This window comes from Schistocerca gregaria, chromosome 5, assembly GCF_023897955.1.
Source record: "Schistocerca gregaria isolate iqSchGreg1 chromosome 5, iqSchGreg1.2, whole genome shotgun sequence".
NCBI classification, from domain to species: Eukaryota; Metazoa; Arthropoda; class Insecta; order Orthoptera; family Acrididae; genus Schistocerca; species Schistocerca gregaria.
In genome coordinates, this window is record NC_064924.1 from 511,852,044 (window position 1) to 511,866,845 (window position 14,802).

The following is a 14,802-nucleotide window of genomic DNA, read 5'->3' on the forward strand; positions in this document are numbered from 1 at the left end:
CACTTGAAGAGCAGGAAGAATATGAATTTGCACCTCTACATTCACCATTACATAAATTTAGTTCTTATTGTCTTTGCAAGCAGTATATACTGTAACAGCAGTAACAGTCCATTTAGCACATGCATCCTTGAGTGTGTCCATGTAGAAAGTTGCAAGATAGAACATTAACGACGGGCTTAATGAGAAGTACATAAATCATGAATGGACTTCTTACACCGAGCTGGCGTAAGGTCAAAAGAAAGTAATCAGTAAGGTAACTTCTTATGCAGTAATTCTGAACTAGTGTAAGTTTATTCGAACAGTCCACGGGTGTACTGCCGGTCCATGGCGACCAACGGACACAATATTTCGGCGATCAGACATGTCGCCATCATCAGGTGCGCTGTCAAACTGAGCTCCTGGACGTCCGTCTTAAATCCCCTACCCTCGCGAGGCATTCTCTCTGCGGTCCACGCCCACGCTGGCGGCGGCGTCTGTGGCGGCGTCGGTGTAATTGCCTCGTCCACCCTAGTCACCCGTTCGTGTCCTTTAATGAGCATCTTTATAATTAGACTCAATGCTGGTTCCCGTGTCCTACTGAGGTTGTAACCACAATCTCGGCTGATGAGACCGTAAGTGTAAGTTTGACTAATATGGAAGTTAATTGGCATAAATTTATGGGAGATAGAAACAAAACACCTTTCTCGCCTTTTTTGCGTTACCAGTCCTCTGACTGGTTTCATATGGCCCGCCACGAATTCCTCTCTAGTGCCAACCCATTCATCTCTGAGTAGCACTTGCTTCCTATGATGTCAACCTCAGATTGTTATGGCGTATCCTGGAACAGACACAGACTCAGTACTATAATATGAGGAGATACACTTTCAGTTTCCTGAGGCTATAGATACTGCAATAATTAATAGCTCAGTAGGCAATCCAACTGATGAAGAATAAACAGCTCTAAAAATGGCAGTAACGGAAGCTGGAAAGAAAAACATAGGTAAAAGGAAGGTAACTGTGGAAAAAAATATACACTCCTGGAAATGGAAAAAAGAACACATTGACACCGGTGTGTCAGACCCACCATACTTGCTCCGGACACTGCGAGAGTGCTGTACAAGCAATGATCACACGCACGGCACAGCGGACAGACCAGGAACCGCGGTGTTGGCCGTCGAATGGCGCCAGCTGCGCAGCATTTGTGCACCGCCGCCGTCAGTGTCAGCCAGTTTGCCGTGGCATACGGAGCTCCATCGCAGTCTTTAACACTGGTAGCATGCCGCGACAGCATGGACGTGAACTGTATGTGCAGTTGACGGACTTTGAGCGAGGGCGTATAGTGGGCATGCGGGAGGCCGGGTGGACGTACCGCCGAATTGCTCAACACGTGGGGCGTGAGGTCTCCACAGTACATCGATGTTGTCGCCAGTGGTCGGCGGAAGGTGCACGTGCCCGTCGACCTGGGACCGGACCGCAGCGACGCACGGATGCACGCCAAGACTGTAGGATCCTACGCAGTGCCGTAGGGGACCGCACCGCCACTTCCCAGCAAATTAGGGACACTGTTGCTCCTGGGGTATCGGAGAGGACCATTCGCAACCGTTTCCATGAAGCTGGGTTACGGTCCCGCACACCGTTAGGCCGTCTTCCGCTCACGCCCCAACATCGTGCAGAACGCCTCCAGTGGTGTCGCGACAGGCGTGAATGGAGGGACGATTGGAGACGTGTCGTCTTCAGCGATGAGAGTCGCTTCTGCCTTGGTGCCAATGATGGTCGTATGCGTGTTTGGCGCAATGCAGGTGAGCGCCACAATCAGGACTGCATACGACCGAGGCACACAGGGCCAACACCCGGCATCATGGTGTGGGGAGCGATCTCCTACACTGGCCGTACACCTCTGGTGATCGTCGAGGGGACACTGAATAGTGCACGGTACATCCAAACCGTCATCGAACCCATCGTTCTACCATTCCTAGACCGGCAAGGGAACTTGCTGTTCCAACAGGACAATGCACGCCCGCATGTATCCCGTGCCACCCAACGTGCTCTAGAAGGTGTAAGTCAACTACCCTAGCCAGCAAGATCTCCGGATCTGTCGCCCATTGAGCATGTTTGGGACTGGATGAAGCGTCGTCTCACGCGGTCTGCACGTCCAGCACGAACGCTGGTCCAACTGAGGCGCCAGGTGGAAATGGCATGGCAAGGCGTTCCACAGGACTACATCCAGCATCTCTACGATCGTCTCCATGGGAGAATAGCAGCCTGCATTGCTGCGAAAGGTGGATATACACTGTACTAGCGCCGACATTGTGCATGCTCTGTTGCCTGTGTCTATGTGCCTGTGGTTCTGTCAGTGTGATCATGTGATGTATCTGATCCCAGGAATGTGTCAATAAAGTTTCCCCTTCCTGGGACGAAGAATTCACGGTGTTCTTATTTCAATTTCCAGGAGTATATGTAACAGAAGAAATACTTCAGTTGATCGACGAAAGAAGAAAGTACAATAATGTTTATGGAAATTTTGGAATACAGAAATACAAGTCACTCAGGAATATACTAAGTAAGAAGTGCGGGAAAGCTAAGACGAAATGGCTGCATGAAGAATGTGAAGAAATGGAAAAATAATATTTCTCGGAAGGACTGATTCAGGATACAGAACAACTGTCACTGAAATTAAGCAAGGGCAGTAACATTAAGAGTCTAATGGGAGCTCCACTGTAAAATGCATAGGAGAGTGTGGATAGGTGGAAAGACTACACTGAAGGCCTCTGACAGGGGGACGACTTGTCTGATGAAATGACAGAAGAAACAGGAGTCGATAGGGAAGACGAAGGAGAGAATCAGAATTTGAATGAGCTTTAGAAGACCTGGGATCAAGTAAAGCATGAGAGATAGGTAATTTCTAAAGTCGTTGGGGAAATGGCAACAAGACGGCTTGGTGTGTATAATCTGTGAGACAAACATACAAACAGACTTTTGGAAAAACACCATCCACAGAATTACATAGATTTCAATTGACAACAAGTGCAAGAATTATTGCACAATCAGCTTAACAGCTCATGCATCCAAGTTGCTGACAAGAATTAAATACAGAAGAATGGGAAAGAAAACTGAGGATTTGTTGGACAATTGTCAGTTTGGTTTTAGGAAAAGTAAAGGCATCAGAGAGGCAATTCTGACATTACGCTAGATAATGGCGGCACAATCGAAGAAAAAATTCAAGACACATTCATAGAGTTTATCAAACTGGAAAGAGGGTTCGACGATGTTATATGGTGGAAGGTGTTCGAAATTCTGCGAAATACGTGGGTAAGCTGTGGGGAGAAATGGGTAATATATACTATGTACAAGCATCAAGACAGAACAATTAGACTGGAAGATCCAGAACGAACTGCTTGGATTAATTGTGCTAGACAGAGATGTAGTCCTTTGTCCCTACTGTTCAGTCTATACATCGAAAAAAGCAATGAAGAAAATTAAAGCTGAAGAGTGGGATTAAAATTCAAGGTGAAAGGGTATCAATGATATGATTCTATGAAGACAACGCTATTGTCACTGAGTGTGAGGAAGTATTACAGAAACTGTTTGACAGAATGTGCAGTCTATCGAGTACAGTATGTGGACTGAGAGTAAACCGAAGAAAGACTAAAATAGTGAGAAGTGCCAGAAATGAGAACAGCACGAAAGTTAACATTAGGATTGACGGTCATGAAGTATTTGAAGTTAAAGAATTCTGCAATCTAAGCAGCAAAACAGCCCCCGGTAGACGGAGCGAGGATGACATAAAGAGATCACTAGAACTGGCATAAAGGGATTTCCTGGCCAAGAGGGAGTCTAGTGGTATCAAGCTTAAGCCTTAATGTGGAAAACCCACAACGGAAGAGAATCAGAGCACTTTAGATGTGGTGCTATAGACGGAAGTCGAAATTAAGTGAACTGATGAGGTAAGAAATGAGGAGGATCGTTGCAGACTCGAGGAAGAAAGGAATATATGAAAAGCATTGCCAATGAGAAGAGACAGGATGCTAGGTCATGTGTTCCGACATTGGGGAATAACTTCCTTGGTACTAGAGGGACTTTTAGAGGAATATAGAGATTAGAATACACTCAGCATATAATTGAGGACGTAGGTTGCAAGAAGACGAAATGTTTGGCACAGAAGAGGAATTCGTAATGGGCTGCATCAAACCAGCCAGAAGATTGATGACAAAAAATTAATTAATTAATTAAGACGTTACCTGACGATCGCTGAAGGGGTTGACAGTTTGGCCGTGTGTACCACGGTCTAACAGCGATACACCACTGCGTGCCGCGCCGTAGAGGCCGCTAACAGCACCAGCCACCGCCATCACTGGTCCTAACGGAGTCGCCATACCGAGGAGACACACACCAGTCGCCCCTAGTGCAGCCACAGTGCTGACCTTATCCGCTACTTCAACCACCTGTAAACACAATGAAATTTAAACATTTGGTGCTGTCATGGAAAACAAAGATTGAGGGAAATTAGGTCTGCTCATGAATTGAAGAATGTACCGGCGGTTTTTTTTTTAAGTCACCTACAAGGATCTTGAGTAAGACATCTTCGGTTAGCAATAATTTGACAGCTTTGACTTTACTGCCCAATGATGGTGATGAATACAGGGTCTCACATGCATTTAGGGTCAATGATTATACACTGTGTGATATCAGAAGTATCCGGACACTCCCAAAAGCAAATGTTTTTCATATTAGATGCACTGTGCTGTCACTTCATGAGAGAGCAGAATGGGGCGCTCCGCGGAATTCACGGACTTCAGACGTGGTCAGGTGATTGGGTGTCACTTTTGTCATACGTCTGTACGTCAGATTTCCACACTCCTAAACATCCTTAGGCCCACTGTTTCCGACGTGATAGTGAAGTGGAAACGTGAAGGGACACGTACACTACAAAAGCGTACAGGCCGACCTTGTCTGTTGACTGACAAGAGACCGCCGACAGTTGAAGTGGGTCGTAATGTGTAATAGGCAGACCATCTATCCAGGGCATCACATACGAATTCCTAACTGCATAATGATCCACTGCAAGTACTATAACAGTTAGGCGGGAGGTGAGAAAACTTGGATTTCATGGTCGATCGGCTGCTCATAAGCTACACATCACGCCAGTCAATGCCAAACGACGCCTCGCTTGCTGTAAGAAGCGTAAACATTGGACGACTGAACAGTGGAAAAAACATTGTGTGGAGTGCCGAAACACGGTACACAATATGGCGACGCGATGGCAGGCTGTGGGTATAGCGAATGGCCGGTGAACGTCATCTGCCAGCGTGTGTGGTGCCGACTGTAAAATTCGGAGGCGGTGTGAACGTATTTTTCGTGGAGGGGGCTTGCCCCCTTGTTATTTTGCGTGGCATTAACACAGCACAGGCCTACAATGATGTTTTAAGCACCTTCTTGCTTCCCACTGTCGAAGAGAAATTCGAGGATAGTGATCGCATCTTTCAACACGATCGAGCACCTGTTCATAAAGCACGGCCTGTGGCGGAGTGGTTACACGACAGTAACACCCCTGTAATTAACTGGCCTACACAGAATCCCGACCTGAATCCTACAGAACACCTTTGGAATGTATTGGAACGCCGACTTCGTGCCAGGCCTAATCGACCGACATCAGTACCTCTTCTCAGTGCAGCACTGCGTGAAGAATGGGCTGCCATTCCTCAAGAAACCTTCCAGCTCCTGATTGAATGTGTGCCTGAGAGAGTGGAAGCTGTCATAAGGGCTTAGGGTGGGCCAACACCATATTGAATTCCAGCATTACCAATGGATGGCGCTACGAACTTTTAAGTCTTTTCAGCCACGTGTCCGGATACTTTTGATCCCACAGTGTATTACTCCGTCGATGTTGATGGTGCGACCTTCAATAAGACCATTTGCTGGTATCTTTCCACGGTAGTTTACTTTCTAGTGCGTTACATTTTGACGTTTGTATGAGAAATCCCAGAAGACTCCTAAGAGCATCTGGCAGAAATCAGCCTACATCTCTCACTATGTGAGTGTATGGTCCTCACCGACTCTCAGCTTGGACTAAGAGGCAAGCGCTTCGGCCATATGGAGTTTTTCAAGCACTGGGAACCAGGTAAGCAAATACTTTCCGTCACAACGATGAGACGGTTGGAACAGAATGTTTAACGTGGTTGACAATCAAATTTACAGTAATAAATTTATATATGTCGGATCACGAGCTCAGGTGTGGCCCCAAAGTTATCGACAGTCGCCTTATAAATTAAGTGTCCTTAGCTTAAGAGTGGCGATTACCAAATGTGTTAACTGCAGTACAGAACTACAAAAAGGATCACGTGTCTGACCACGTGCAGGACTGCTTAGGTGTTTGAAACCCTAACACAGGGCAATTACGATGTGGCTCTTCACACTCTCCGCCGATCACAACCTTGCAGTGTCACCTAACAAACAACTGCGTATGGCAACAGTTTACTGTATGTCTCTTGAGGTAATAGTGATACATTCCATTATACTGCTGACTTTGAATGCTTTCCTGGAAAATAGAGAGACACCTGCGGTAGAAATCTCTGGAAATTTGTGGTAAGTTCATACGGGACCAAACTGCTAAGGTTATCGGTCCCTAGGCTTACAACACTACTTAAACTAACTTACCCTAAGGGCAGTACACACATCCATGCTCCAGGCAGGACTCAAACCTCCGATGGGGCTAGCCACGCGAACCGTGGCAAGGCGCCTAAGACCACACGGCTATCCCGCGTGGCGGAGAGCCATTTGCCTCTAAACGTAAATGGATCTGTGTTAAAGGGCGGCAGGAAGTACGCGGTGATCGTTTGACAGGGAGAGGAGATATTGTTGCAGGTCATTTATCAAGCATTTAACCATTTTTCTTCTATTGCTCTCTTGGGGTGCATCAGTTGTATGGTACAGTCTGCGATCGACTCGTATACAATTCTGTGTTCCGTGTGCAACTTGCAGACTATATAACTGCGATCGTTAACAGCAAACCTCTCCAAATCACAGTCATCAGAGGACTTCAAACTCCTGTGTGATGAAATATGTCCATCAACTGAAAACCTGTTTCGGTACCCTCCTCTAGACGAACGAAGATGCATATGAAATAGCCGATTTCTCTGCGACATCTTGGACGAACGAAGATGCATGTGAAATAGCCCACTTGTCTGCGACATCTTGGACGTACATTGAGTCTTCGTTTTCATATAGGTAAGTGTTACTACACTTTTCATGTTCATACTATTCTTAATTCACGCAAGTGGATGATCAGAGAGAGGGGGAAAATATGGCTCAAATGGTTGTGAGCAGTATGGGACTTAACATCTGAGGTCATCAGCCCCTTGAACTTAGAACTACTTAAACCTAACTCACTTTAGGACATCACACACATCCACGCCCGAGGCAGGATTCCAACCTGCGACCGCAACGGTCGCGCGGTTCCAGACTCATGCGCCTAGAACCGGTCGGCCACACCGCCTGCCAGAGAGGGCAAGTCCTTGGAATTTTTTAGTAGGTTAGTGTAAGATATGCGCAAATATTCTCATAAAAAATCAAACAGCACATGGGTATGTTAGCAACATGATGATTTACATATGAAAACTTGTGGGAAAAAAGTAGACGATGACAAAACCCATAAAATTCGAGGAGAACCTGGTATAACCACAAAAAATTGATGTGAGATACATAAAAACTGAGGGAAATACCGTGACATACGTAAAATCACGGAAACGTGGTGAAATTACGAAATTGGCTCAGAATACATAAAACTAGGGACAAATAACTTGAAAAAAGTACCGAGCAAAATCAATAAAATTGTGTGTTCTGGAGGAAGACGGCAGACGGGTACTACTCGTACACACCTCACTGGTGAAGGCAGGAAGCGTTATAGAGATATGACATCAAGGCAAAACGGCAATATTATCCCGCACACAAGCAATACCATGATTTCTGTGTGCAAGAGGAAGTTTACAGAGGGTGGTGCTAAACTGCAGTGAGACAGTTACATCTCCTCTGGCTCCTGATCGTGGGGTTTATTTGCTTATTGTTTCTTTGTATGCATTTACAGTTGTCAACATTCATTTTATAGGGCTGTTGTGAACATACCATAATTTCTGAAGTGTAGTCAGGCTTCACCTTCGTAAACAGCAGGCGTCATACTGCTCTTGAAACCTATGTAGTGTTTCTGTTCCAAAGAATCGCTGTTTTCTTTGGTGTGCATCTTAGTTGTTTTATCACCTTACACTTTATCAGGATAATTTCTCGTAGAGATACTTGCATGGAGAATGTATGTCGCGCTCTGGGAATATATTTCTTACATTATAATATTAAAAGCGTTGTATTCCGCATGACTAATAGGTCGGAAGCCACGCCGCTCTAGCGTTATAATAGGGTGTTTTAAGTGCAGAACCGTATAGCTTTAGGAATACATGTGTTAATGTTCCACGATCATTTCTCTCTTACCAATACCTTCTTGGTACTGACCCCAGACATTAGATTAATACTTCTGAATATCAAATATCAAACAGTTGCCGCCACCTGACACTTTGTTTGGGGCTTAGCACGACATATGGTCTCTCAGTCACCGGGTCCGAGCGGACACCTCTTGGACACCGGTGCATGGCGCAGCCGCTGAATGACCTGTCGCTTTGTGGGACCCAAGTGGCCTGTATTTGCGGTAGCGCAAGCTGGCGCTCTATGCAGGCAGTTGATGGGAGGATGACGGAGGGCACATGCTTCGTGATCGAAGCAATTATTAACAGTGTAATTACGTGTGATGGCTGTTTCATGGGGGTATTCCTTGCGGCATCAGAATAAAAAAAAAGCTATCTACTTAATTACTTCTTTGGACGTATTTTACAAGATCTGTATCTTTACGAACAACAGAGAAAGATGAGCAAGAGAGATCCAGTCCCTGGAATAAATATTTTTTTATACATAAACATACCCTCTGCTATGTAAATGAATTTCCTATCTTGATATCCCTCCTCACCGTCTCAGAACCGCCAGTATCCAGATGAAGGTGGGGGGCGGGGGGGAGGGCCTGGGAGTGGAGCGTTTGAGGATTTATCAGAGGCAGAGGGGTTAACTAATTTAACAATTCAATCAATTAGCCGATCAAACTGATGGAGTGCGAAGGAACTGTCCGATTAACTCAGGCCAGAAAGTGTACCTTGTAAGGTGCCTCTTACGTAAAGAAGACATTTTTACCCTCATCATCATCACCACCATCATATAAGACTGATTATGCCTTTCAGCGTTCAGTCTGGAGCATAGTCCCCCTTATAAAATTCCTCCATGATCCCCTATTCAGTGCTAACATTGGTGCCTTTTCTGATGTTAAATCTATTACTTCAAAATCATTCTTAACCGAATCCAGGTACCTTGTCCTTGGTCTGCCCCTACTCCTCCTACCCTCTACTGCTGAACCCATGAGTCTCTTGGGTAACCTTGCTTCTCCCATGCGTGTAACATGACTCCAACATCTAAGCCTGTTCGCCCTGACTGCTACATCTATAGAGTTCATTTCCAGTTTTTCTTTAATTTCCGCATTTTGGACACCCTCCTGCCATTGTTCCCATCTACCAGTACCTGCAATCATCCTAGCTACTTTCATATCCGTAGCCTCAACCTTGTTGATAAGGTAACCTGAATCCACCCAGCTTTCTTTCCCATACAACAAAGTTGGTCGAAAGATTGAACGGTGCACAGATAACTTAGTCTTGGTACTGACTTCCTTCTTGCAGAAGAGAGTGGATCGTAGCTGAGCGCTCACTGCATTAGCTTTGCTACACCTCGCTTCCAGTTCTTTCACTGTGTTGCCATCCTGTGAGAATATGCATCCTAAGTACTTGAAACCGTCCACTTGTTCGAACTTTGTTCCTCCTATTTGGCACTTAGTCCGTTTATGTTGCTTTCCTACTGACACTACTTTCGTTTTGGAGATGCTAATCTTCATACCATGGTCCTTGCATTTCTGATCTAGCTCTGAAATATTACTTTGCAAACTTTCAACCGAATCTGCCATCGCAACTAAGTCATCCGCATATGCAAGACTGCTTATTTTGTGTTCACATTTCTTGATCTCACCCAGCCAGTCTATTGTTTTCAATATATGATCCATAAATAATATGAACAACAGTGGAGACAGGTTGCAGCCTTGTCTTACTCCTGAAACTACTCTGAACCATGAACTCAATTTACCGTCAATTCTAACTGCTGCCTGACTATCCATGTAAAGACCTTTAATTGCTTGCAAAAGTTTGCCTCCTATTCCATAATCTCTTAGAACAGACAATAACTTCCTCCTACGAACCCGGTCATATGCCATTTCTAGATCTATAAAGCATAGAAACAATTCCCTGTTCCACTCGCAACACTTCTCCATTATTTGCCGTAAGCTAAAGATCTGGTCCTGACAACCTCTAAGAGGCCTAAACCCACACTGATTTTCATCCAATTGGTCCTCAACTAATACTCGCACTTTCCTTTCAAAAATAACTGAGAAGATTTTACCCACAATGTTGATTAAAGAGATACCTCTGTAGTTTTTACAATCTTTTCTGTTCCCATGTTTGAAGATTGGTGTGATTACTGCTTTTGCCCAGTCTGATGGAACCTGTCCCGACTCCCAGGCCATTTCATTTATCCTGTGTAGCCATTTAAAACCTTACACTCCACGGTATTTGATGAGTTCCGACTTAATTTCATCCACCCCAGCTGCTTTATTGCACTGCAATCTACTGACCATTTTCTCCACTTCCTCAAATGTGATCCTATTTCTATCATCATTTCTATCCCATTCTACCTCGAAATCTGAAACATTGCTGATCGTATTTTCACCTACTTTCAGCAACTCTTCAAAATATTCCCTCCATCTGCCCAAGGCATCCACAGGATTCACCAGCAGTTTTCCTGACATGTCCAAAATACTTGTCATTTCCTTCTTACCTCCCTTTCGAAGACTGCTAATTACACTCCGGAATGGTTTTCCAGCAGCTTGACCCATAGTCTCAAACCTGTTTCCAAAGTCTTCCCAAGATTTCTTCTTGGATGCTGCAATTATCTGTTTGGCTTTGTTTCTTTCATCAACATAACTTTCTCTGTCTATCTATATCTAGTATGTAGCCATTTTTGATATGCCTTCTTTTTCCTTTTACAGGCTGCCTTGACTGTGTCATTCCACCAAGCTGTTAGCTTCATCCTACTTTTACACACTACTGTTCCAAGACATTCTTAAGCCACTTCTAGTACTGTGTCCCTGTACCTTGTCCATTCCTTTTACAATGACTATAATTGACTACATTCAACTAACTGGTACCTTTCTGAGATAGCTGTTATGTACTTGTGCCTGATTTCCTTATCCTGAAGTTTCTCCACTCTTATCCTCCTACATATGGACCTCACCTCCTGCACTTTCGGCCTCACAATCCCAATTTCACTGCAGATTAAATAATGATCAGTGTCATCAAAGAATCCCCTGAATACACGTGTGTCCCTCACAGCCTTCCTGAATTCCTGATCTGTTATTACACAGTCAATGACAGATCTGGTTCCCCTGCCTTCCCAAGTATACCGGTGAATGTTCTTATGTTTAAAAAAGGAGTGTGTGATTACTAAGCCCATACTGGCGCAGAAATCCAAGAGTTGTTTCCCGTTCCTGTTGGCGTCCATATCCTCTCCAAATTTACCCATAACCTTTTCATACCCTTCTGTTCGATTTCCAATCCTGGCATTAAAATCACCCATGATCAGAACACCGTCCTTGTCCTTTACTCTAACAACTACGTGACTGAGTGCCTCATAAAAACTATCCATCTTATCTTGATCTACCCCTTCACAATGCGAATATACTGACACAATCCTAATTTTCTTGCTAGACACTGTCAAATCTATCCAGTCGTTCGTTTACATACGTTACTGCAACTACGCTGGGTTCCATTTCTTTCCTGATGTAAAGCCCTACACCCCATTGTGCTATTCCTCCTTTGACTTCTGACAGGTAGACCTTGTATTCTCCCACTTCCTCTTCTTTCTCACCCCTTACCCGAATATCACTAACAGCCAAAACGTCCAGCCCCATCTTACTTGCAGCCTCTGCCAGCTCTGCCTTCTGCCCAGAGTAGCCCCATCTCAATACCATTTGCTTGACAAGTCATATCTTTGGAGTCCCTGGTTTGTCAGTTAGTCAGTTAGAGGTGGAGCTCCGTCACCTCCAAAGCTCCGAGGCATTTTGCTCTGATTGTTGCCAGCATAATATTTAAAGTACCAGGGAAGCAGGTTGCTAGCCTTACTTGCCCCGAGTCCCATTCGGTTTTACCCCTAACGGTTGAGGGATTAACCGGTGGATATGGTAGTCTTTGCCAAATGAGCACAAAGGTGACCACGGCTCAGAATATGTCCGAGATGCCCAGCCTTATTCCAAAGTAACTGGTATCCCGACTGTCAGGACCACTTACTTGGCCACTCATACGTTGCCTGTGGTTCATGAACTAGGACATGACTACAGGAATCCACACCATGAACCATGGTACATTTTAACCAGTTTTCATAAATTATTGTCTCTTATTGATGTATTCACGACAGTTAGGAAGTGCTGTAGTCCGTAGCGTGCCATGAATCGGAGGGCATTTCCCACGCTGGCTGGCTAGGTGACGAACCGACCATATGTCGTGCGTAGTGGAGTGGGGCTCGGCGCTGGACCGTAGCAACAAGTGCTAGCCTGAGAAACATGCATGACGGGAAGTACCGCCATCTTGGCGCCAAAGTCGCCGATTTTGTTTATTTATATTTAATAATCATAGTCATTTATGACAACATGAATACTAGGAGGAGCCTCTGGATGTTTAAAGCTATTTATCATAATTTTGCCTCGTTAAAATTCACACCCGTTCATTAACAAATGCATATGTTAGCAAGTACGAACTTGATTGGAAATCCACGAACTGTGACGAAACTAGTAAGAGATATGGACTGCGCGCCAAAGTCGGCAGCCGGCGTTAAGAGCTCTTCCTGTCTTGTTCGATGGTAGCCAGGCTCTCGGTTACGAGTAGTTTGTGACATGAGTGTTTCATTATTGATCTAACAGGAACAAAAGTGCTATTACGGCATTCTGAATGTTAATTTCGAGTAAATAGATACCCCAAAGTTGACCGACAGTAGTTTCAGATAATTAGCTTCCACCGACAGAGACATCCAATGCGCCAATGAAGAATCTGCACGGGACGACATTTACGAGAGCTTCCCCGTGCACAGGTAGGAGGAAATCCGACGAAACGACCCATCAAGGCGGATCAAGGAAGGTCCGACTTACACTCGCAAATTCCGGGTGGAAATGCTGACCAGTCATACTGTACGTCACATATACCACCCTCTACGGACTCGCGGCTGAGTAATAACAGTATCAGTGTAGAAGCGAGCGGATCTTGCAACCTGTATCAGTGATGGGGAGGGGGCGCAGGGTTGGAGAGTTCCAGAGGGGTTGGTAGGAGGAGGGGAAAGGGGTGGGTGGAGGTTTCTCAGAAGGACACATTATCCCCAGTGGGTCAAATCCACTTATCAGAAGCATTTGTTAAGGAAGAACAATAGGTTGTCCTTCAAAGGTATAGTTGCATATGATATAGGCATCCCAAACTAACAAATTGTCCCACTACTGACAGCCCCTCATTACAGATGTCGGACGTCGTAAGCTGGGCAGACTGGTAAAACAGGACAGACGGCGAACAGTAGTGGAACTAAGATCACACTTTAATGTTGGGCAGAGTACATAAGTACGTATGTGTCTGAACACACAGTGCACGACGACTCCTAACGATGGACTTCAGCAACCGACGACACAAGCATGTGCCAACATTGATACCACGAAATCGGGAATTACGGCGGAAATGGGCGTGACCATCGACTCTGGACGCTGGCGCAGTGGCACAGCGTTACTTGGTTGGTGAATCCCGACATCTTCTCCGTCATGGAAGAACGCGAATCCGTCATGTTCCAGGGGATGAGCTCCTTGTCACATGTACTGCAGGACGGGCCAATCTGTCGGAAGCTGTATTATCTTCTGGGGATTATTTACGTGGGCAAGTGGAGCTGGTGGGAGGCACCATGACAGCCAAGGACTGTCATACACTGGTTTCAGGTAACATAAACCCCTTGACAACGAACATGTTTCCCAACAACAGCGGCATTTTTCAACAAGGTAATGCGCCATGTCATAAGTCCTGGAGAGCGATGGAGTGGTTGGAGGAACACTGTGACGAGTACCAATCGATGTTGTCGGTCCCCAATTTGCCAGATCTGAAATCTATCTAGCACATCAGGGACGTGGTTGAACGTGGCGTCAGAGCTCATTGCACCCTTAGCCGGAATTTACACAGGAATTAGTTGACTTGCGTGTGCAGATGTGGGGCCAGTTCCCTCCAGCGACCTACCCAGGCCTCACTGCTTCGATGCCACGACGCGTCACCACTGTTATCCGTGCCAAAAACGGACATACCAGCTGTTAGGTAGGTGATCGTAAGGCTCTGACTGATCACTGTATATTACCACAGTTACCTCTTCCATATACTTGTCTGCACGTCATCCTACCCAACCCTCCCTCCCCCAACTACTTCTTCCCTTCCCCTTGTCTACAGAGATCTCCACTCAAATTCTCTTGTTTCCTAACAGCCATCGTCTGTTTCATTTCAGTCTTCTTCTCTTTCATTATCCCTTCCATTTCTTATAATACCAAAAAAGGCTTCAACTGTGCAAAACTGATCAATATCCTTCTTAATGTCTCCAGTATTTTATTATTGCCCTTATTATTAATATTAT

General features: G+C 45.3%; 1 protein-coding gene across 5 annotated transcripts in view; it reads right to left on the bottom strand.

The window, feature by feature from the left end:
• The window catches only part of LOC126272055 (uncharacterized), a 209,273-nt gene that overhangs the window by 11,737 nt on the left and 182,734 nt on the right, over positions 1-14,802 (bottom strand). For all 5 annotated transcript variants that reach the window (XM_049974573.1, XM_049974577.1, XM_049974574.1 and 2 more), the window contains one exon: positions 4,218-4,421. In XM_049974573.1, the coding sequence (XP_049830530.1) occupies positions 4,218-4,421 (204 nt within the window). The remainder of the gene's footprint in view (positions 1-4,217; positions 4,422-14,802) is intronic.